Raw genomic sequence first — 24,185 nt, 5'->3', positions numbered from 1 at the left:
TGAAGCCCTCATCCCCTGTGTAGGAGAAGGTGGGGCACAATGGGAACAAAACGTATCTATAGTCATAAATCTATTTCGAAGCGAGAAGTACCAATGAACTTCAGCAAAGCGATGGGTGGGGGGGAATGGGACAGTAATAAAAAGAATTAACACCTCAGCATTTAGCAAGAAACGGAGGACTGTTGAAGAAATGGATGGGTCAGCAGATCCGAGACCAGTTTCAGTTTACATTCAGAAGAACATGGAACAGCGTTTAGACAAGCCTTCCTTGGTGATAATGAATATTTTATCGTCAAATCCAAAGCAACCAGAATGTTTTCAATCTCAACGTGTAGTTTCAGCGTGACTGTTGAGAGACTGCTCATTAGGGCTATTCAAAAATATTTTTTTTTAGTATTACAGCCATTCACTGATTAAATTGTCAGGTTACACTAAAAGACGCTGCACACCAAATTTGGTTCAATTCTAACTAGTATAGGACTCCGCAGATCCAATTAAAATTTTTAGTTTATTATGAAAAATTGAAAAAAAATTCCAATTTTTTTTGCCAACCCCATGAAATTTGAGCTGTCTTCAAAGACGTTGCAAAACAAATTTTAGTCAATTCTGACCAGTGGAAGCGGAGTTATGTGAGTTTTTCGTTGATAAATCGCGGATTATCCTCGATCAAGGATAATCCGAGGGTTATCATCAAAATGACATGCAGGTTACAAACGCTACGCCAGTAGTTCCCAACCTTTTACGGTTTCGCGGCCGCATTTCAAATTTCAGAGTACGTTTGGAGGCGCAGGAACACACTCATTAGGTAAAACAAAAATTATAAAGCATGAAAGCACGTACCAACGAATAGCAACCAGGGCTTTGGAGCAGCCGTAAATTTAAACTGCTCCAGCTCCGGCTCCGGAGCGTTCTTCAATCATACAGTGGCTCCGGCTCCAGCTCCGGAGCCGCATTATTACAACTGCTCCGGCTCCAGCTCCGGCTCCGGCTCTGAAATTATCGAATGGGTCTGTCTATATCAGGGGTGGCCAACCCGCGGGGCAAATGTGGCCCGCGAGAGGGTTTTGCGTGACCCGCGAGGTAATTTCCTATTATATTATCGAAAATGAATTGCTAAGATTGTGGACTTGCAATGCAATGCAAACCAAAAATTACAATTCTGGCTGCGACACTTGGGATGTTGATGACTAAAATATCAGTTCCGACGCATTGGCAGATCCAGGGTCCGGTCACATTTTCAGTAAATCGTCGTATATTACAATAAACTAAAATAGTAGCGAAATTTTTCTTCACGCTTCGCGTATTTAATTGTCACACGATTTCTTGCTTGGTAGCCTACCCCCTGGCCCCTACTGAAAATGAAATAAACGCCTAATTTACCTGATTGAGTCTAACTGTATTCGCAATTACGGGAGAAAGTCTTTTCGCGTTTACGCTCGCATAAACATAGTCGACGGTGAAATGTAGGCCCAAAATGATTGTCGCATATTATCGGAGACCTTCGATATCGATGTGGCCAGACGCCGAATAGTCGTGTCTTTGCAAACTGAGCCTAGCGGGCGGTATACAATATAGACCCGCAATATACTCAAGTAATAATAATATTGACCTAGTTTATTTATAAACTTTGAAAATTTTACCCGCTTGGCGCGACTAGTGGACCGCGCACTCGTTCGTCAATTGCATGTGCCCCTTTAGCCGAAAAGGTTGACCATTCCTGGTCTATATAGATTACAAATCTACCCATAGGTTAGTTATAATAGTAGTCTAGAGTCTGTCAGCCGTCAGTAACATCCGATGTAGCAACGAAGACATATAGACTAGGTGCCGCCGTGCCGGCTTGTGACGTGATAATGTATACTTGTCAATTGTCGACAACATCATAGCTGCATTAGAACGCACTTTACTCTATGCCATTGCTGCGCACAGCATTAAAATTCAGGCCTGCTGTTCAATTATGATGAATCAGCAGATGTGTTTGTTGCATATATAATAGCATCTTATGAAATAGGTCGGAGCCGGAGCTACTCCTCAAATAACGGGCTCCAGCTCCGGCTCCGGCTCCGGCTGAATTTTATGTAGAGCTCCGGCTCCGGCTCCAGCTCCGGTGAAAATGCACGGCTCCGGGGCTCCGGCTCCGGGCTCCGGCTCCGGCTCCAAAGCCCTGATAGCAACACTAACAAGCAAAATAAAATCAATTTAATGTCCATCCTGGCATTGGCTTTGAACTTCAAGAAGTGTGTCAAAGTGAGGATAAATTGCAGAGAATGCAGCCTACGCAGTAGATGCTTCATGTGGTCATCGGTCAATCGATTGCGATATTGATTTTTCATTCTAAACATTCTGCTCAAAAGTGCTCAACATAGGCCTACATAAGTTGATCACAATAGAGAATCGATTTTCTGGGCATTTGGTTATCAAGGAACTTGACTCAAAAAATTTAAGTAAGTCTTCTCTTTTAAGTAATTCCTTGAGCTCGATATCTGACTGCATGTCTAGCAACTCAAGTTGAATATTACAAGGGGCGGTGACCACATTGTATGTAATAGGATTTCAAAACATTTTCATCACGGACAAGAAAGCATTCATTCCGTCAATGCAGCGGTTGAGCTCATCAATAAAGTTGCTGATTAGCCTGTTGCCTGCATCAAATGATCCACTGGGGTGATGTTCAGATACCGTTGGAAAATGTCTGGTTGTGAGCTGACTTAAATTTGAGTGCCGATCCGAACGCATTGGTGTGTGATTATTTTGCTGTGAGAACGAAATCGATGCTGAGATGTGAATCGCTACTCGACAGCAGAGGAGTTGTCCTTCAGCCTTGATTATAAACACCATGCTGAGAGCCAAGCAAGGGTTATTTTTTTAATATGATTTAGATTTTTTTGTTATAAATTGATTTTTTAATATTTTTGGGCGATTTTCAAACGTCAATGGGAGCCGCAAGAAGGCTAATTGGAAGTCACGGTTGGGAATCACTGCTCTACACAATGTAATAAATATGAGATGAAGGTAAATCGCGCCTAGTGCGGAAAATTTTTCAGTTTATTATTTGGTCAAAAATAATAATGTGCAATGGTAGGGGGTAGAATATACATATTTTAGCGATGTTGGTGTCTAATACCTTCCGTTATCCGACTTGAGCTTGGTCCAGACTTACCGGACCATAAGCTAAATACTGAAATTATATTCTCCTTGACACAGTCAGTTATTTTATCAACGTTAATGAAAGTCTCGATACTAAATTTCACCGTTGAATCCTTGAAACCATCCCAGTATACAAAACCTGTGGAAAAAGTATGCGCATGCGCACGTTAGCAGAAACGACATTTGTCTAAACATGATTGATCCGCAGCTTTGTCATAAAAGCGATATGAAATATATATGACCGAAAAATACCAAATTATCTTCAATGTAGTATAACTGAGATAATTTCATTTGTGGCTGCATAAAAGATACATATTAAAACTTTCCAGACCATACATAAAGCTAAAACGCCACAATGAGTGGTATTCGAATACTAGACTCGACCTTAAGCCTAATTCTGGATTCGCATTCGAATCATCAGGTACGCGATCCTGCACAGTCCTAGTAGTAGTTACGAAATGATAGCTTCGCACTGTAGGCTACATATACTTCCGTCCACGAGAAAACACATAACGAAACTTCCAAGCCAGCAAACGCTACCGCTTACTGCAACCCTCATCCCAAATGACTCTCTGCTATGAGCTTTGCCCGCAATCACACAATATCATGAACGAAACACATAAGTTGTAGGAAGTCAGCAAATTGTGCCTCGTCAACCAATCAATTACATTTACATCAACGAAGTTGATATAAATAAGGTATCAATTTCTAATGTAAAATATCTATCAGGCGTACGGGACCTCTCTTGATTTGACAATTTTACTGTATCATAAATATCAAATTTTTTCGATTGGGTAGGTGGATACAGTGTTACATAGGCTTACCATATTTCGGAAATGAAAAAAGAGGACACTTTTTCAGAAATTTCAGACATGCAAAACTGGAGAAGAATTCTCAAAAACCGGTAAATTTTTCCCACTTCATGATCGGTTGACAAAAAAAAAAAAAAAAAAAAAAAGGTCTTCTTTTCGCTCGGAGCTGAAATCACCGCTTTTCCCTCCGAAATACCCGCCGGAGCTTCACTTCTGCACTAATTTGCGGCATATCACTCGCAATTTCTTCTAAATCTGACCTAAATTTTCAAAAAAGAGGACAAAATCTCAAAAAAGAGGACAAAAGGGCGTCCTCCGAGGACACTTTCAAAAAAGTCAAAAAAGAGGACAAATCCTCTTAAAAGAGGACGTATGGTAAGCCTAGTGTTACAGGGGTCGCCAATTCAAAATGGGTCACGGGCCACTTTTCAAATTTCGTAGAGGCCGCCGTATGAATTCAATATCGAGATAAAAGAGGCCACACAGTTTAGCAAGCACAGTTTTAAAACTACATTAGTACAGGGCTGTCGCCTCTAACATGAGCAACGGGAGTAGCCATAGTTACCACAATAAATATTATTTTCATGAAGAAATGCAAATATAACAAAAATCACCTTCACGATCATCACTTTTATTGAATTTTGAACGATATCTAACAATGCATTTCAACGACTAATGATTCGATATTGGGGTTAGCGATATAGATACGGTACTTTACGGAAAACTATATCTCATCGTAAAGCTTGCTCTTGTGTGGAAGCCAGAGGTCACTTTCTGAGCGTTTCGGTCTTGGCAGTGTCTGGGCCATTGCATATCATATCAGCTAATTCTACCTTCATGGACTGTTATTACCATCTCCGAAGCCGTATCTGCTAATTAGGAATAGTGATGTTGGGTATAAGCGAATAGCTTATTTTGAACAAAAACAACATTATTTTTAAACTGAAATCAATTTCAGGATTACAACATGCTTCACGAAGCTACATCACAAATCAGGTCGCGGGCCGCAAAATATGACCTCGAGGGCCGCGTGTTGGTGAACCCTGGTGTGTAACCTATTTCTGAAATAATATTTGGTGCAAGTATAGAAACCGATGTTGTACTCTCAAGAATGCCTAGGGCCGGTCAATCTGAGTACTCGTCGAAATTGTTGGCAAAGGGACGGATAATATTGAATTTGTGGAATTTGATTGTTCCAGTGTACACATTAGGTGTCGTTTAAAAGTCATCATTTACTTGAGCATAGTTGCATAATTTGGTGAGTCGTCGCTAGTCATCATACACATTGTACAATAATATATCACTTTACGAAGATTAGGATTCTCATTAACAATATGACGTCACGTGACGTCAAAGGTTCACGTTGGCGTTTACACAGAAGCTTTCAAAAAGGTTCGCGTTCAGATGAACTAGAAACTTTCAGAGGTTCGCACCATCCCTAGTTATTAGTTGTGAGCAAGCATTCTCGGCCACTGACTGAAGTCAATATTGAAGTGACTATAAATAAGAATGTGTTATGGAACATTTTCAAATCGGAGAGTACGTGAGCATTCTGGGCGACGACCATAAAAAACGTAATTCGTGACTCATCAGTAGGGCGATTTATCTTTGACATTTTTGACACAAAATTTGGTCAAAAACGTAGCGTTAGGTCAAAAAATGTCACAAATGTTTACGAAGTCATAATTTTTTTGCAACCTGCATTTCGTTTATATCGTAGATCTTTGCACTGTGAGTGAACTTATCATTGATATTTTATTGCTTATTGTAGCCCAATTTATCGGCATACCGTTGTAAACGGCCCATCGTCTGCTCATTGTGAAACATAAACGGCCAAATGAAACTAATAGGTTGGCAAGCTGTCGCGGCTCAATTGCGGCGATTATTAACTACTAGGACTGAGAATTAACGATATGCTGTGCAGTGGAACGGGTTTCAGCAACTAACAAATAATAACACATGTGTCGGCACTTCAGTTTCCTAACGAATCGCGAACACTAAATAAGGAACTCATCCACATTATTGCCACAGAGACGCGAAATTTGGCTAATAGTACGCTTCGGAACATAATCACGGATATGCCTGCTGTCGCAAGGAAGTAAATATGGATTTCTACTGTCAGCAGTTGTAATTGTACTCGAGTCTATTCATGAGTGGAAACAAAGCGATCGGCAAGGATAGCTCATCCATACGACTATGTAAACCATTCTGCAAATATATCTATCAGGCAGCAAGCTTTAAACGTAAGCTCGAGAAGCACCAAGGGAAAGATCATTTTATTGTTTTACCAAGATTAGTCGTAGGACAAGTGATTTCAGTTCACGACACTTGGATAGGTGCCATACATCCGAGTTGTTAACACCACTTACCGTGGACAACTGCGTTTCACGAGTCAGTTTTTTATTGGCTCGCAACCAGCTCTGAAGATGGAAATATAATAGATTCAACACTATATTGTGATAGTCGATAGTGTTCTACGGAAATAAAACACAATGTAAATCAATGTAAGTCATGACATTTCGGTCGGAGTCCTCGCAAATATAAAATAACTAGGATGGCAACATCGAGAGACCATTTCCGTATTCAATGTACTGGCTTATCCATTTGCTTCTATGACACATAAGATATAGCCTACTCATAATGTACGCGTTCACCAGATTTTAAAGCTGCGATTCTATTCGAGCCTGTTGGTTGGCTACTCGATGATATGCGTACTGTTTTACAGTCTTTTAGGTTACTTTAAAACATGAATACTCCCTCGACGAAACTTTTGTCATGGTTTATTGCAGCTGTATTTATTGCATGCATCAAAAGCGAAGGAGCAGGTGATATTCTCATTGCTTCTAAATGACCCAGTCTTAATGATTCGATATATAGTCTTCGTGAATTAGTTTTTTGAAAAATTAGGAGTGCAGTGGCCCGCAACCTCTGGTACGGGGACGGTGCCAGCCGGTCGACGTTGCTGTTGTTGTTTTTGTTGCTGTTGTTGTTGTTGTTGTTGTTGTTGTTGTTGTTGCTGCTGTTGTTGTTGTTATTGTTGACATTTTTATCCACTGTAGAAGGCTATAAACCCCGATTATTCGTATCGCAGCATATGAAACATGTAGTGCAAGGCTACTCACGTTAGAGGAAATGACATATCTGTGAAGTGGTAGTCAACCTACAGAATTGTCTAAAAGTGCCATGAAATTGGCATGATCGGAAAATGCCAAATAATGATGTAGAACTGGCATTATATTTTTTGCGGTCGCATAAAAAGTTCACATTTAAACGTCCCACAGCATCCATGCAGTTGTGACGTCATAAGGAGTGATACTCAAATACTCGACCGACGCGAGGCGTAATTATTGATTCGGAATCGAATCACTCAGATACCGATTTTGCCCAACACTATACTCACGTTGTATACTACATGGGTGGGCACTATGATTGTTCAAAAATATAATTTTTTCCTATTCAACTTGCTTGAATATAAAATGGCCAGGTTGCCTGAAAAAACGCTACACCCAAAATCTGAGTCTATTCCGACCGGTAGATGCCGGACTTTATATATAGACTTTAAGGTGGCAAATTTTGAACATTTGTGTATTTACAGACCGGTTCCCAAGAAAACATTCTTCTTGAAACCGACCCGCAGAGCCCTGCGCTGGCGGATCTTAAGCTTAGCTACGGCCTCCATTCTAAACACTTGAATGCCAGTCACTTGAACGAAAAGGAAAATCAGGCGCCGATAGCATGACTTCATAAATTCTACACTCAGCAGCCATGGTTTTATGTTGGCCTACGATAATATTGCAAAGGCGGTCAGTAATGAAGTACTTCAACTTTTTTGAAGTACTCAAGTAGTTTCCCGCTACTTAGGTACTAACTCAAGTAGATCTAATTTCTCGCTACTTATACTTCTACTTCATAATATTTTATGATGAACTTCTTTACTTTTCCCTATTTTCAGTAGAAGTAGTTTAATCCTTCACTCAAAAAGATAGCCTGAGGAATTTCGGGCCTGTTTTCACAGAGTATCAGCATTTACTTTTCATAAAAAATGAGTAAGTCCAGAATTTTCGTCGCGCTATGCGCACAGTAGACCAATAGGATTTCACGAATGTATCGGTGAATATAATTTAGTATGTGGGTTGCGTGGTTCCGTTCACACCGCATCGTCTTCCATATGAAATATTTGATCACAGTAAATATGGCCCATCATGGCGTCTGAAACTACCGTTTCGCAATCGAGCATTCACCTATCATATCGTAATCTAGCAGCCCATGGCGTGTCCTAATCTGGAAAAGTGGATATTTCTAAGCTTTAGACCTGTTTTAGCAGACCACTGTTGAAACTTCCTGGACAAAAGACATGAAATAGATTTTGCGCTTTTTTTAATTAGTATTTATATTTCTCTTTCAATTCCCAGTATCATACTTTGAGTTCTAGCTATCGTTTCAACTATTTTGTCTGGAGAACATACATGTTGAAGTATAAAAGCAAGTGTAGTGATGCCTCTAATTTCGGAAAATATAGCTACACTATATGGCATTTGCATTTTTAGGATCAGCTATATTTTTTATTATCGTTTACTAATCGCGCAAAGCATTACACAGTTTTCGACACAACGTTTCTGCATTGCTCTTCGACCAAAATTACGAGCCCTATAATATGGATGAGGTCGCCATACCATGATTTTTCTGAATCGAGGTATTTGAATAAAAGGACGATTAGAATCGCATTTCGATATTATTGCTATCTTTTCCATTCGATGATGCGGAAGAATGCTTATGCTTATGCTATACCACCTGGGAAGCATCAATATGAATCAAGCTCGCACCTTTCGCATAGCTCAATTTGCAGCTTGTGACAGTCAATTTTACCGAATTTTACGATCTTTTTCACAACTACTTACTTATTGAGTAGATTTAAAGTTAGTCAATTCTACTTTTACTTCAAGTAGTTTTGAGCTGCTTCTAAAGCAGAGGTCTCAAACTCAAATGTGCTCGCGGGCCAATTTCCTATTTTTGATGGCGCTGCGGGCCGCACCACCAATGATAGGGGAATTCAATGTATTTCAGAGTAGGCTTCATTTCCGGGTTTCTAGCATTGGTCTACTCCTGATAACTAGGCTATATTGAAATGTCATTTCGGAAGTCAAATAGAATCAGCGTTTGATTTTACCTTCGAATGTTGGAACAGATCAATAACAACGTGAACATAACGGTTCTGTGCTATAACAATAGAAATGTGCAATCGCCGAAGAATCCGTTGGTGTTACAGCTGTGAAGCGTATAGGCTACGACTAGTTAATACTCGCCACATTAAATTGACGACAATAACATATATAAAGATACCCAAGATGACACGGGATGTAACCAACTATACATCAAAGGGGCAACATAATGCCAATGTCGGTTGCCATACCTACATGCTTAGATATCTAAATAAGCTACGCAACGCAAGCTACAACCTTTTGATATTTTACTATTTCTCCTGCCAGTTTTATAGTTTGTTCATAGTGTCCTAGATGGTGTGGACACAAGCAAATCTCACGGCTCAGGGAAATTGGTCTTTGTCACACTTTCCATTTGGTCAAAGGCAATTTGACGGTAATTTTTGACCGGCTTGTCCTGCATTAGCCTAAAGTTGATAAAACGGGTATCAATGGAAAGCTACCACGGTACTGATTGCGAAAGTATAAATTTTATTCTGTTCGTGGCCCTGGAACACGCCAAAATATACCCCAAATGTTGCATTGTAAGTGAGTTTGGTATTGTGACGCAACCATGCCGTCTGAGCAGCTCAGGAGCAAATGCCACGAGAGTGAGAGTGCTCAATCGCTTGCGTAACAATGGCCGATACGCTGGCTGCCTGCGGTGCTCCTCGCCTGCTCCCAGGCGTCATTGCTGCATCACAATACCAAACTCACATGCAATGCAACATTCGAGGGTTATTTTGGGGAGTTCCAGGACCACGAACAGAATAAATATATATTTTCGCAATCAGTACCGCGGTAGCTTTCGGTTGATTCCCATTTTATAAAATTTAGGCTAATGCAGGACAAACCGGACAAAAATTGCCGTCAAATTGCCTTCGACCAAATGGAAAGTGTGACGTACACCAATTTCACTGAGCCGTGAGATTTGCTTGTGTCCACGCCATATAGGACACCATGGTTAGTCGCGTGCGTGGTTGTGCCAAGTCACGGCATTCCGAGTCACAAAAGTTCTTCTCTGATTTTAACGTTTGACGTGACGAGTACGAGTAATACAGAGGGTCGCGCCTAAGTCCAAATCACAATTTTCAGTCACGAATCATCAACGGGTCATGTTTTACCATATTAAACAAGTAATGTCACGTTATAGTTGATCTTCCACTGAGTGGTAACTTTTGAAAGTGATGTATTGGTGAAGTTTGATGAGTAGTTTCAGTCTGGAGTAGTTTTAGTGCGAATTTTAAGTTCTCAAAAATTGGTAGTAAAATATTGTCGAATACTTCGAAATCCAAAATGCCGTCGCGGGCCGCATGCGGCCCGCGGGCCGCGTGTTTGAGACCTCTGTTCTGAAGGGAGTACCTCTACTCGTCCTTGAGCAGATTTTTGTGTCGCTACTTCCACTTCTACTTGAGTAACTTTCTTGACTACTTTGACCACCTCTGTAATATTGGACTGCTACGTTTCACGTGAATTAAAAGCAACTATGAGTCAAACGATCCGAGGGTGATATGGTCTTGGTGATTCTTCACACTATGACTGCTATAATATACCGTTGATTTTGAACCAATTCGTTTATTTGGACTATCAGTGTATGTATAAATGTAAACATGATGACTGCATATAACGGGATGTCCTATATTTACAGACGAAATGTCTACTGCCGGTACGTGTGTCGAGATGACCATTGTGAGTACAGACATGCCTGTTATATTTTTATGAACGAAGAGAACAATATGCGTAATACAATGTCGCAGTCTGCCTACCACAAATTTGATATATGCCTACTAACAGGGAGGTGCGGTCGAGGGAGGCAAGTGAGTCTCAGCGTCTCACTTGGTGTCAGAACAAATAAAAGAAAATTGTGAAACCTTCAATAACTATTGTTATATTTTACTGGTGTTCATGAATGACTGATTTGGGACATTTCTGCGCCCAAAATCACGTAATTTGCATATTTACTGTTCAGAAATAGCTCGAGGACAGTTGAGGAGCCGAGGAGTCAAGCCTCACTTCTACTTACAATTGAGTTGAAATTTCGGCAATGTTTATACTTCTATTTGAGTGGCGATACTGTCTGCTTCAACTACCGCTGGCGCATTTGATACACATTACATACTTTCTATCACTTTTGCCGTGCTAAAGAAAATGCCTTTTTGACATAGAATGTCAAGGGTGTTGCTATAGTAGCGTGTGTGCGAACTGTCGAGATGACCATTGTGAGAAAAAAACATGCATGTTTTATGTATTTTTATCAAGAGCACTTTATGTGCAATATAATGTCGCAGTCTGCCTACATCGCAAATCGATCATGAGCCCGCTAACAATTAGGTGCGCCCAAGAATGCAAGTGAGGCAGCGTCTCACCTGTGGTCAGAATACGTAAAATTGTGAAACCTTAAATGAATATTGTTATTTTGTACTGATGTTGATGAATGACTGATATGGAACATTTGTGCACCCAACATTACGGAATTTGCATATTTATTGTACAGAAATACTGCGAAGAGACAGGTGAAGTACAGATTATCGAAGCCGCACTTCCACTTATAAATAAGTGAAAGTTTTTGGCAGAACTTCTACTGCTGCTTGCTGCTTGAGTAGATTGCTTCAGCCATATCTGGCGCATTTAATACATATTCCATACTTTCTATTACTTTTGCCGTGATGAAGCTGAAACCTTTTCTAGACACACGGAATGCCGGGCGTGTAGGTATTTGGGGCGTAATGAAACTACGAAATATCACGATGCTAAGAATATCCATAGTGCAGCGGCATTTCTTAATAATTTTGTCACCCTTAAGCCGCGTTCAGAAAATGGCGCCCCCTCGGATGACAAGGTCCGTAGTTAATAAGACAAGGAGCGATAAAGAGCATCAAAAACTAAGTTACAAAATATGGCGATGTAGAAGTAGAATTAGCGGTAAAGGCAGGAAAAAATTCTTCGGCCGAAAAACCAGATGTTTCGTTCCTGGCCATCTCAATACCATACTTGATATTTCGCTCTGCATAACACACTTGCTCTTGCACATAACGATACTCGCATACCATACTTCCATCTGATACAATACTCTCACTTGGTTCTAAAGGACTATACTATTCTGAAGTTTTTGTAGCGACAGGGTCGGTTGTGTAGCATATCTTTTTACTGTATATGTCAATGGGAATCTGAAGAATCAAGCTCTTTGTTATCAACAAGGGGTAAGGAAGTAACTGAACGATAAATATTCACAACATATTATCACACAGTCTTCTGGCATAAAATATTTGTTTCTTTGCAGAGCTTCGATGGTGAGTAAATAGCTTCTTAATTTGAGACATTATTTGCAGTATCAGCAGCATTCGTTGAAGCACACGTGGATGACTGCATTTGCATCCTTGTCCGCAACGCATGAAAGTGTAAATCCTTATATGTATGTTGCATATTACGTTTTACATACGTTTGATGAATCCGTAAACGACAAATAGTATATGTGCAGTACTATTCTTTTGTTTGGTTGATTTTACTTTCTTTTTACTTCTACCTTCATTTACAGTACGCCAGCATGCTCGTGTGTTTTATATTCCTAAACCTCGACTCACTCACTCAGAATGGGAGACATTCACAAACCACTAGGGGCGCCAACACCTCGTCCTAGTCCGTAGTAAGCAAACAAAACTTATAGCTTTATTCCCTAGAAACCAGGTCGGCCACTGCCTGTTGGATTTGGGTAACAGGATTAATCTTCTATATGTACGGCGTTTAAACATATTTACGACTGATGATTGAGTTTAGTGCAATTTATGAATTGCCAGGTTACTTCGTGTATCGGTATTTCATTTCCAGAGAGTGGCGTTTTAATATTAGCTGAGTGACATGTATATTTCATTTTAATAGTCTGTATTTTCATATATCTAAATTATAAAATGCCACGATATTGCTGTGTACCTGGTTGCACGAGTCGGATTGGTGGTAATTTGATTCCTACGCCACCAGGGAAGCTGATGAAATGGAGAGTAGCAATTAGGAGATCAGACTCCAAAACGAAACAGCTTTGGACAGAGACATTGGGCAGAGACATATTGCTTGCTATGGTCATTTTCTTTCAAGTGATTATATGAGCCGAACATGAAACTTGAAAGACAGGAGGCAGTCCCATCAGTCTTCCAGCATGATAAAAGAACGCCACTAAAAACTGTCAGGAAGACAAACAATTCGAACCCCTGTATACCAGAACCTACTGAAATAATTCATTCCGTAACACATAGTGACCAGAAATTTCAAACAGACTCGGAAAATATGGGCATTCAGTGCCAACTAGGAGCTTCAATGCCAGCTTTCAGTTGAGAAAATATCAAGGATGATAAGAAAGCAGTGCAGTACTTCACTGGATTTGATGACATCAAACAGTTTCTGCTTTTAAAGGACATTGCAATGTACGATGTTCATCTATTGGAGTACACCTGTACGTTGTGTTCAAATGAAGAGCAAGTTTTTCTGACACTGATCAAGCTCTGGATCATCAACTGCTTGGTACTGTTTCAGAATCAACAGCTTCCCGCATCATTAATGCTTGCTTGGATCAAGCATATGTACTGCTTATCAAAATTACTAATTTCGCCTTCAAAACAAGTAATATTGGATCCCATGCCAGATGATTTAAAAAACTATATCCTTTAACGAGATAATTATTGACTCTACAGAAATCCCAATTGAGAAGCCATCTGATATCCATGCACACTGCACAGTCCGTTACATTCTCCACTTGAAAGAATGGAAATACTATGGAAGTAGTAGTTGGCATTGCACCCACGGGTGCTGTCTCCTTCATAAGTGACTGCTATAGTGGATCCGTTAGTGACTGCAGCAGCATTATTGAGCAATCTGATTTGCTGGCTGAAGCCAGAGTAATGTTTGAAAAGGGCGACAGCATCATGGCTGATGAAGGATACCTACTGCAAGGTTTGTTTGCACCATTCGATGTGAAAATCAACACCCCTACTTTGATGAAAGGCATGACTCGGCTCTCTCAGGAACAGCGGGTAGAGGATTACATTATCTCTTCAAAACATGTACACGTTGAAAGGGTTATTGGTTATGCAAAGACATTCAAAATGTCTTGCCTTACAAACTCTTGCATTTGAAAAATGAAATAGTCTTTATCTGCTTTACGCTTTTTAAATTTAGGAAAGACATACTTTGATATAGTCCTACATAACAGCATTTGATGCTTTTATTATTTTGTGTTTGCTGAAGCAGATTTGGTTAGTGATAATGATTGATTACTCTTAGTGTTGAATGGATTTTCTTAATCCCACTTCAATATTAGATGCCGCCATAATAAACCGGAATATCACTACTGGATTTGATGACTGAACAGAAAACATATCACTAACTAGACGCAAGTTTTGTTTTCATTTACTAAACGAGATACATAAAAACTCCCAATATATAGGTAGACTACGTAATCAACAGAAAGATCCATGGAATTTGATAATATCATTAATCACCACAACGGCAGGAACGGTTTTGCTCAAAAAAATTGTATCAATGCTACATTGCATGCAGCAGTTTTCAGTTTTTCGTCTTGCGATGTCGCAATCTTGACCACCAAAAAAGGACGCCAATACATTTCGTAGAACTTTTGCAGCTTCAGAATCATAAATTTAGGAACAAATTATGGGTCAAACTCTATATTTTCCATGTGCACATTACGAAATGTATACATAAAACAACATATAGTTTCATACAAGCGCAAGCCATTTGGCCTTGTACTTGGGCATACCATCTGTGATTTTTCTTCAGATAATAGCCATCTGAAGCAATCGTGAAATATGGAAAATACTTTCCAGGTGTTATTAGGTCATCCTTTACCGTGTAGGGGCAATTGACTTCCAACCAGCTACACTAGGGATGTCAAAAGACAACGTATCAAGACAACGTTTCTTTCGGTATCCAATGTAAACAATGGATCACTAGGACGAGCTTTTGGCGCCCCCAAGTGTATGAATATCTCCCATACACTTAGTAGTGAATTGTCCATGCAGACTGCAGAGTTCATGTCAATGAATAAACACGATGAAAAACATTCATCTCCTATAGCCAAAGCAGTCGCGACTGTAAACGTCAAGTGATTCAATAGATATCAGCAACTTATATTAGAGCAAATATAGCGCTCGACTTCCCGAAACCACACATCCATATCTAGCCTATAGTTGCTACATCAAATTACGACCAGTCGACATAAATAGCATTGTACGATCGTATCCTAAATGCCCGAGTAGCATATTCTGTCACTCCAGCGATTGGCCAACGCGATTTGAAACGCATCGACTTCAATTTACACGTTTATCAGGTTTGTTCTGTGTTGCTCAAGTTTCAGCAATTCCTTGTTTTATCATTTTGCATACTTTATACATTAGAAATGCCGCCAGTCCTCGCTTTGTGTCGGTTTGTATCACAGGTATGCCGCCCAGTGCCTGTCGGTCAGTGTGCTCCTATGGTATACAACTCTACAAAGCCTTGCTATGGCTGGGATTTTATATTAATGACGTCACATTTATAGTTCGCAGGCTACAACCTCGGTAATCAGGCTACCTAGTGTTAATCATCATTTCACATAATTCACATTAGCAATGTAACTCGTCATGTACCATATAATCACCGTTGTATTACAAATAATATAATAATGATTGAAACCAAACTAAATTGTAACGAAACACAATATCTGGATGAAAGTACAATATAAACCAAACGGATGAACGGGTTGAATTTAGGAGAAAACAAATGTTTTTCTATATGATCTTCCACTGCTTTGTGTTTTTATAGACAGTTTATCACCATACCACGCATTGATAACGACTTGTAATTTGTGGGCGTCGTGGTGTGCATGTGTTTATTTTATGTCAATCTGCAATTCACCTCCGTGGTGTTATATATCATATATCTTTGGGTCAGTCTCATGATATTGATAAAAGCGAACCCGGGGCGTAATTTTCTGAATACTGATAACTTCCAGGTCCAATTGGTTTCGAAAAGTTTGCATCATCTATGAAAAGTATGGAAAACGTTATATCCATTGATGCCACAAATATTCCGACTAGAAAAGGTAAATATTGACTTGTCATGTCCGTCCTGCACTAGCGCTCAGTGGACAATGACGAATGTCTTGTTATTTTGTAAAAAGTAGAGCGTCACAATGTCATGCCCGAGTTAAACCAATATTTAGGGGAGGGGGAGCGTGAAATTGACTATTACACCCTCGGTTATGCCTATATACGCAAAGTAGATCTACCGGGTTTGCGTGCGACCCCGACCCTTTACACCAGTCTCCCGAGAAGGATAACATTGTCGGTGTCGATCCATACTTGCATCAGAAATTGATCGATGTATTATTATTAAAATATTATCACGTGATGGGAAGGGAACAACTCGAGTACCCGTGAACTGAATATTGTATAGCTATAATGATTGCTTCCATAATTTGGTAGCAGTTCTGAATATGTATGTATTTGTAATTTGCACTTAATTTGACTTCCCTACCTTATACTTCAGTCCCAATTGGTACCATAACACCGCCATCTTTAGGCCGTTTAACGCGATAACCGTGCATGCAGTCGTATCAAAATCCCAACAACTACCGGCGTGGACACAACATCATTGTTCTTATTATGTGTTACTGTCAGATTTGCATCATTTTTTGGCATATATAGTTTTAAGTTCACAGTCTTATAGTTCTCTAATGTAGCATATTTATCTTAGCATTTAAAACTATATGCAATACAATATTGCTTCTGACGTTTGCTAGTATTTGTAAATGTAAGCATGGCTAAGCAATATTATTCTATAGACAAGGGGCGGGCAACTTCTCCAGTCGGCGGGCCGGATTTAGGAAAATTGAGTACTTGGCAGTCCGGATTGCTGAATCGATACATTATTCGCACATTTATCCACATATACCAGGAATAAATCGTATTCAATGAATGTATTTTAACGATGGCAATGTCACTTCAAAGCCAATTCTCGCACCTGATGGCGAAGACAATGTGTATTTGAGAATAACATTTTCATACATGCGCCGCCATGTCTGCTTCTATCTGATCAATTAACACACGCTGCAATCCCTAATTAAGATTTCAAGGCGTTCGATAAGCCCGGTAACCCTAATTTACCAAGATATCAATTCATTAGGGTTGAGCAGGTGACGGGATAGCGTCGTTCTTCAACTGTGTGGCCAAATTAATCTCGATATTGAAGTCATGCGGCCCGGGTCCTCTACGAGATTTGAAAGGTGGCCTGCGACCCGTTTTGAGTTGGCTACCCCTGGCATATGCGGTGCAAAAAGCCTAGAAGTGTGCCGTGCTACAAGTCGTCGGTTACGGAATCAAAAATAAGAAATATCAGCCTGGTGTAAATATGACCATTGTGGTCGACAAAAATCATGAATACCACAAACGACATTAGGGTTGAGTGCATCGAAATGCCGATAATGCAAGTCTTCTCGCTTCGACGAACTTCCACGTAAGCTCCTTTCTCGCAACGCTGCTCATACACGTATATAATAACATAAAGTCACTAAAATTTGAGGTAGTAAGCAAGTAGTGGGGAGTCTCGGCAGACTGGGGACGCGGGTCACATTATCATGCAAGACGGAAAACTGTCCGCGGGCCGGACAAAATCCCATCGTGGGCCGTATGTTGCCTGCCCATGCTATAGACGTACTTTTAAAATTAAGAGGAAAGTAAAGTTAATCAATATTTGAACAAAATCCGGGATCACAAGCGACCTGAAACATTGATTTAGATTAAGTGCAATTGCTGTCATTATTTGACACTATTTTTTCAGGATATACCAGTTATGAAATCCGACGTCATTTCGATATACAACTTTTCGACTCAATTTGCCACTGAGACTTCGAACAATAATAAATCTCTTGTTAGCAGCGGGGATGCCATATATTGGGCGTTACTTTGACCGCAACATCGGGCATTTATACTAGTAATAGCAGCAGGCCCAGCGTCTATATATTAGGACGAACTTGGTCATTTCGTCATGTGTGACTGAGCGTGTGAGTCATCGAATTTGAAATTTTGCAGAGGTTCCCGAAGCGTGCCGTTACGATTCCACCAGTGAATGCCTCTGGATATCGATGGCAGGCGAGTTGATGATTACGTACAATGCGGGAGATCGTATATGCCAGGAGAACAATTCAACCGTGGCAGAAGTCAAAAATATAGCGGAATATAATCTGCTCATGGGAATGTTGCGGCCGCACCGCAAGAGACATGGGACCGATGTGATATATACGAATGCCTGGATAAGCGGCACCATAAATCCAATGGCCAATGTATGTATGAATATCACTATAATTGTACATAAATATGACATTTCGGGGTGCCACTTAGGTCAAATTAGGAGTGTCAAACTCAATGTCGGTAGCCGGCCGGATTCGAAAATCATGATAAATCAAAAGTCCGAAGTATGTATAAATGTCACTATAATTGTATATAAATAAGGCATTTCGGGGTGCCAGTAAGGTCTAATTAGGGGTGTCAAACTCCATTTCGGTTGCGGGCCGGATTCGAAAATCTTGCTGGCCGGGAGACCCAACTAGTCAAATGATGCCAAATTGTTTCTTCAAATCCATATCTTTCTTTTCAATGGAATCCTTTGTTATCAAGCTACAGGTTACACGGGTTGTATTCCAGCAACACTTTTATTCGTAAACAATAATGGGGTGAATTTATAATTATGCAATAATTGACCGATTGAATACTGATATAAAGTAATAAAACAAGTGCTCTATCTGGATGGTCATATTAATAAAAGCTGGTGTGTTTCTATGCTCCAACTGTGTTAGCCACGTTGCGACGTTGTCGCTATGTGTAAGTGTTGTGAGGAATACAAGATATGAAACTGCATCCGAAACGTACTCGCCCAACTTGGCTCATTGTTATTGAATCACCACTCGGCTTTCCAGCCATTTCACTATTATATGAATCATGGCATAAAAATAATAGTGAATAAAAAAAAATAAAAAATAATGCGCAGGATTATTGGTGCACGATATTTCAATCCTACACAATAATGCGGTGAATTATTTTATGTAAATAACTTTATCGTTTGTCACTCCTGCTTACAATCAAGTTTTGCAGAAGCTACTGGTATTGAAACTTCGCATTACTCACAAAATGTTTTCATACCGAAAATAAATCCATCACTAATACGAATGAAATCTTTATTCATTTCGGCTTACCTGCTCATCTCGTACAATATTTATACCACTAGTGCGCTGCGGCGACATTGAGTCGTGCTTGGCGATCCAGCGCAATGGTAGGCTACCTTCCACATGCTGCAACGCATATAGGTTCCTTCCCAAGTGTTGGGGGTTTATGTAGGCTCCTCCCTGACATCTGTTCCACGTAAAGAAAAGGTTCCCCACCAAGGGTATGAGATTAAACATTAAGGGGCATGAATATCCTGGGCACAGAGCATTTTTTTCGGATTTGACAGTGCAGTTGTATTATAGATGATATTGTGGTATTACGGTCTTTGCTCTGAAAAATCAATTATCTAACAATCGTTGTTATTTAGTAAAAATCCTTGATATTTCGAAAAAACAATGCCCCCTTGTCATTTCAACCCTCCGGATAATTTAAGAAAGGTAATCGGTAGTTAGAATGATAAAATGATGTAAATATAACACGTAATAAACACGACAGTACATTATTTATTTACCATGTATTCAGTTAACGAGAAGGTGAAGCCTGTGTTTTCTCTGATAATGATAATAACAGCTGAGGGGGGAATGTAACTCCAGTAGTAGCTTATTGCTATATAAATGTTAATTCATATCTTTTGTTATAGTCGAGTAGACTTGAGAAATCTTTTAATTGTCCTTTTCACGGCCTCCATGGAAATGGCTTGTGGCCCCCTACACCTTGCGAAGCCTCGTCAAAGGCCAACGTATAAACAACAGTTAATAGACCAGACTTCATAATTACGACTTTTTAGGTCGATATTCGCTAACTCTAATATATGATTCAGAATACAAAATCTATTGCGACGGAGCAGATGTATTTGAAATGGTATCAACACGAGAAGTATCCGAAGGCTGAAAAGAGCTCGACCCACCTAGCTCTGTATACGGACACGAAAGGAAAACAGTTCGAAGGGATGATAAACAGATCACCAGACACGAAATTATATGGTGTTGTTTGCAGCTATAACCACGCCTGAATGTAGCAATGGGTGTCATAAAAAGATATTCAAACCTATGATATTCCAATCCTACAAAACGTAAAATTGATTAAATCATTTTTTTGTTTGTTTGTTTGTTCGTCGTTGCGCGGTTGTTGATCCCCGAAGACGGTGTTGACTGCTTTTGAGTCTCATTCTGAATTAAGCCAGGGAAAATACAAAAGAATTAATACACCACGGAATAATTCTATCGTACAGTTGGTCGCAATAAGTGAAACAGTTTGTTCCTTTGCTCGTCGTCGTGCGTTTGGTGATCGCCTGCTGCAGACGAGAATTACTGAAGAATTCGGATTCCCGGGGGATTTTCAAAACCATATTTGTCATTTTCTATAAATTTCCTAATCCTAATGTATATATCCACCCACTGCGATATAGAAAAAATATTTGCTGCCAGAACATCGCTGCACAATGCAGAGTTGGTAAAAATTACTTTTTTTTTCGGATTCCTGGATTCACTGATTAAATTGTAAGGTTCCCTAAAAAACGTTGCACAACAAATCTGATTCAATTCGAATCAGTAGTAACCGCGGCAAAGCCAATTGAAATTTTGAGATTCATGAAAATATTTTTTTTGTTCAAAATTTACTGTCAACCCAATGAAAGTGTGATGTTGCTTAAAATAACGACGAAAAACTATTTTTCACAATCCCAACCAGCAGAAGCGATGTTATTGCAGTAGAAAGTTTTGGATTTGCAAAAATAGCGCTGAATGTATAATCCCAGAATTATTGATGAAAAACATTCAAGAATTCAATTAGCTCTGCCGCGGCTTCTGCTGGTTGGAATTTGAGCCTAATTTGGTGTGCAGCCTTTTTTAGGCAAACCTAGCAATTTAATCAGTGAATCCCCGGAATCCGGGAAAAAGGTTATTTTTAAACAACCCTACTGTACAATGTCCATGTACACCCGCTTGGTTCGCAAAGTAAAAACGAGCTTCCACGATTGGAGGTTCAATCTTCTTAGATCAAGACTTCATCACCGTTACGAAAATAGGACAGCAACATTTGGAAAAAAACGATTTCCCACGTTAATTCGTGACGTAGCCGTTGGGAATGCTGGTATAATGTCGTCCGCATGATTGATGCACTTGGACGACGGAGATGCGAATAAACCAAATGCATATCGATCAGCTTCACTATTTTCACTCCAAGCAATGGCGGTATGTTGATCGCCTTGGAAAGAAACTGCGGATGCCGGCTTCGAGAACAAGTCTTTGGTCGTACTGGTCCTAGAATTAACCCATGACTTGACGAGGAACAAGCTGACTGATCTAACATTCCACAATCTCGTTCCGTGATATTACTTCGAAAACGACGATGCGAAAGCGTTCTTCTTTATTTTATCTACGCTATCGTTGATATTTATTTTGTCAAGTCCGCAGTTCTATTCTACATATGCATGATGTTTAGCTTGAGAACTATATGGCGATTGAGATGTATAACATGTACAGCATTTGGTATATGACATAGCTGGGGTCTAAACCTTTAGTTCGGAACCCAATCGTTTCGTTTAAATATACTAGGAATAAAATCAAATATGATAAACACGTTTCGAATCGTCTGAGATTGTATTGGACTCCTGATCCCCGGCGTACTTCATGGTAACATAGTAAAAGGGTCAGGAACCGCTGCAACGGATAAAGGGATAGAGTTGCCTGTCATGTCTTCCATAAGAAGAAATCTGATATTTGCTATCCTGAAAAAGTGTCACAAGCAATGAAAATAAGAATTCACACTGATGAGGCAGGGAACAGATTCGCAGTCAACGAAGTAATCTGCGATCACTGTCTGAAATTACCCTACAATCCTACATAGTTATAACACGTCAGCCGCCATATTGGCAATTGGTATAGCCTATCCACTCACTAACCAGTTGTATTTTGAGCGCTGCAGTTGAGCACCCATGTGACACTTTACGCTCGCTACAGGGTTGGGAACCTTTGCAAGCTACATTTTTCTTTCTTACTGCGGCCCACGGGCCAAATGCGTTCTGCGACGTGATTCTCAGAGGCTCGCGAAAAGCTGCTTAGGATTTTGAACAGAAAACCTAATTTTGAATGGTATTTCTTGAACTGAAATTATGAATTGAGTAGGACAAGCGTTTACTTTTGAGCTTGTTACGTGCGTGCAGTGCCTATACATATGTCGTATGCGTATTCCATATTCAAAATAAGCTGAAACAATGAAACATAGTCAGGTATATGCTGCAACAAATAAAGTCATAAGTCCGATTTTGCGATTTTGCGAAAAGTTCCTTGTAATTTATACCATAAAATCTATTTATTAATATTAGTGCATGTACTAGAACTATAGGATGTATAAACTGGTCCTACGACATTCATGCGATATCGTAGGCCCCGGTATAAACTTAACCGGAAATGTGTTCATTTTGAAGTCAGGTTTATTTATGTACACTTGTACACTAGTGATTACATAATCTACGAACGGCGTATGCATAATCCAGGTTCACAATAAAGCCAATATAGCAGACTTGTAAAACTACATACTCCTAATTCTAATCTAATTTGTGAAATGTTTCTTTGCTCTAATTCTAATTCTAATCTAATTTGGAAAACGCTGTTTAGCTCTAATTCTATTTCTAGTCTACTTTGGAAAATGCTTTGTAGCTATAATCCTAATTCCAATCTAATTGGGAAAAGGCTTCGTAGCTGTAATTTTAATTCTAATCAAATTTGGAAATGCTGTTAAGCTATAATTCTAAATCTCGTCTAATTCAGAAAATGCTTTGTAGCTATAAGTCTACTTATAATCTAATTTGGAAAATGCTTGGTAGCTAAAATTCTAATTCTAATATAATTTGGAAAATGATGTTTAACTATAAATCTCGTTCTAGTCTAATTTGAAAAATGCGTTGTAGCTATAATTCTAGTTTAAATCTAATTTGGAAAATGCTGGTTAGCTATGATTCCAATTCTTGTCTACTTTGGAAAATCCATTGTAGCTATAATTCTAATTATAATAAAATTTGGATACGGTTTCGTAGCTGTGATTTTAATTCTAATCTAATTTGGAAAATGCTGTTTAGGTATAATTCTAATTCTAATGTAATTTTGAAAATGCTTGTAGCTATAATTCTGATTCCAATCTAATTTGGAAATTGATGTTTAGTTATATAACTAACTCTAGTCAAATTTGGAAAATGCTTTGTAGCTATAATTTAATTGTAATCTAATTTGAGAAAGGTGAAAATTATCTAGTTGCCCAACTCTGCAGTACAGCAAAGTATGCCGTAACAATAATGTTACAAGTCACTGTTTCCATGTTGAAGTTCAAATCTTGTTCGTTGACATTCATTGTTACTTCATTGTACGTTGAACTGTTAAGTCATTATTTGAAAATAATATTTCCTATAATACTACAATCAGTGAACGTGATTAGCGGTCATCCTCGCTCACAAGCGATGACATGTCAAGCAATGGAGAAGTGCGGCGGAAGGCCGGCATTTCAACAAGATTTGGAGCACTATATATTTGTTTATTGAAGTCAGCCGTAAACCCGTCTTTTCAGTTTATGATGAGCACCAAGCAGTTCCCCGTGTGTATGGATTATAGTATGAGTCGGCATAATGAGAAAAATCATGTTGTGAAATAAATTCACCGGGCGTATGCGGAAGACATGCTAGCGACGCTAGCAAAACAGCAAGACTATTTTATTGAGCTCGGGACGCAATCTAATATTACCTCATCCACGAAGCAGCATGTGTTAACCAGGGTCATTCAGTAACGAAGTACTCAAGTAGATCTAATGTCCCTCTGCTTATACTTCTACTT

The 24,185-nt window shown here is 39.5% G+C and overlaps 1 protein-coding gene across 1 annotated transcript in view; it reads left to right on the top strand.

The window, feature by feature from the left end:
- The first annotated feature begins 6,655 nt into the window (after nucleotides 1-6,655).
- LOC145438196 (uncharacterized) overlaps nucleotides 6,656-24,185 on the top strand; it is an 81,479-nt gene continuing 63,949 nt past the window's right edge. Inside the window, exons 1-4 of the mRNA XM_080315580.1 lie at nucleotides 6,656-6,784; nucleotides 10,806-10,846; nucleotides 12,438-12,447; nucleotides 16,155-16,244. Coding sequence (XP_080171706.1) covers nucleotides 6,706-6,784; nucleotides 10,806-10,846; nucleotides 12,438-12,447; nucleotides 16,155-16,244 — 220 coding nt within the window. The 5' untranslated portion in view covers nucleotides 6,656-6,705. The remainder of the gene's footprint in view (nucleotides 6,785-10,805; nucleotides 10,847-12,437; nucleotides 12,448-16,154; nucleotides 16,245-24,185) is intronic.

Source organism: Botryllus schlosseri, chromosome 4 (assembly GCF_051294905.1).
Source record: "Botryllus schlosseri isolate E-star chromosome 4, Bs_hap1, whole genome shotgun sequence".
Taxonomy (NCBI): Eukaryota; Metazoa; Chordata; class Ascidiacea; order Stolidobranchia; family Styelidae; genus Botryllus; species Botryllus schlosseri.
Note: the sequence above shows the minus strand (reverse complement) of the source record. Positions and strands in the feature narration are given on the sequence as shown.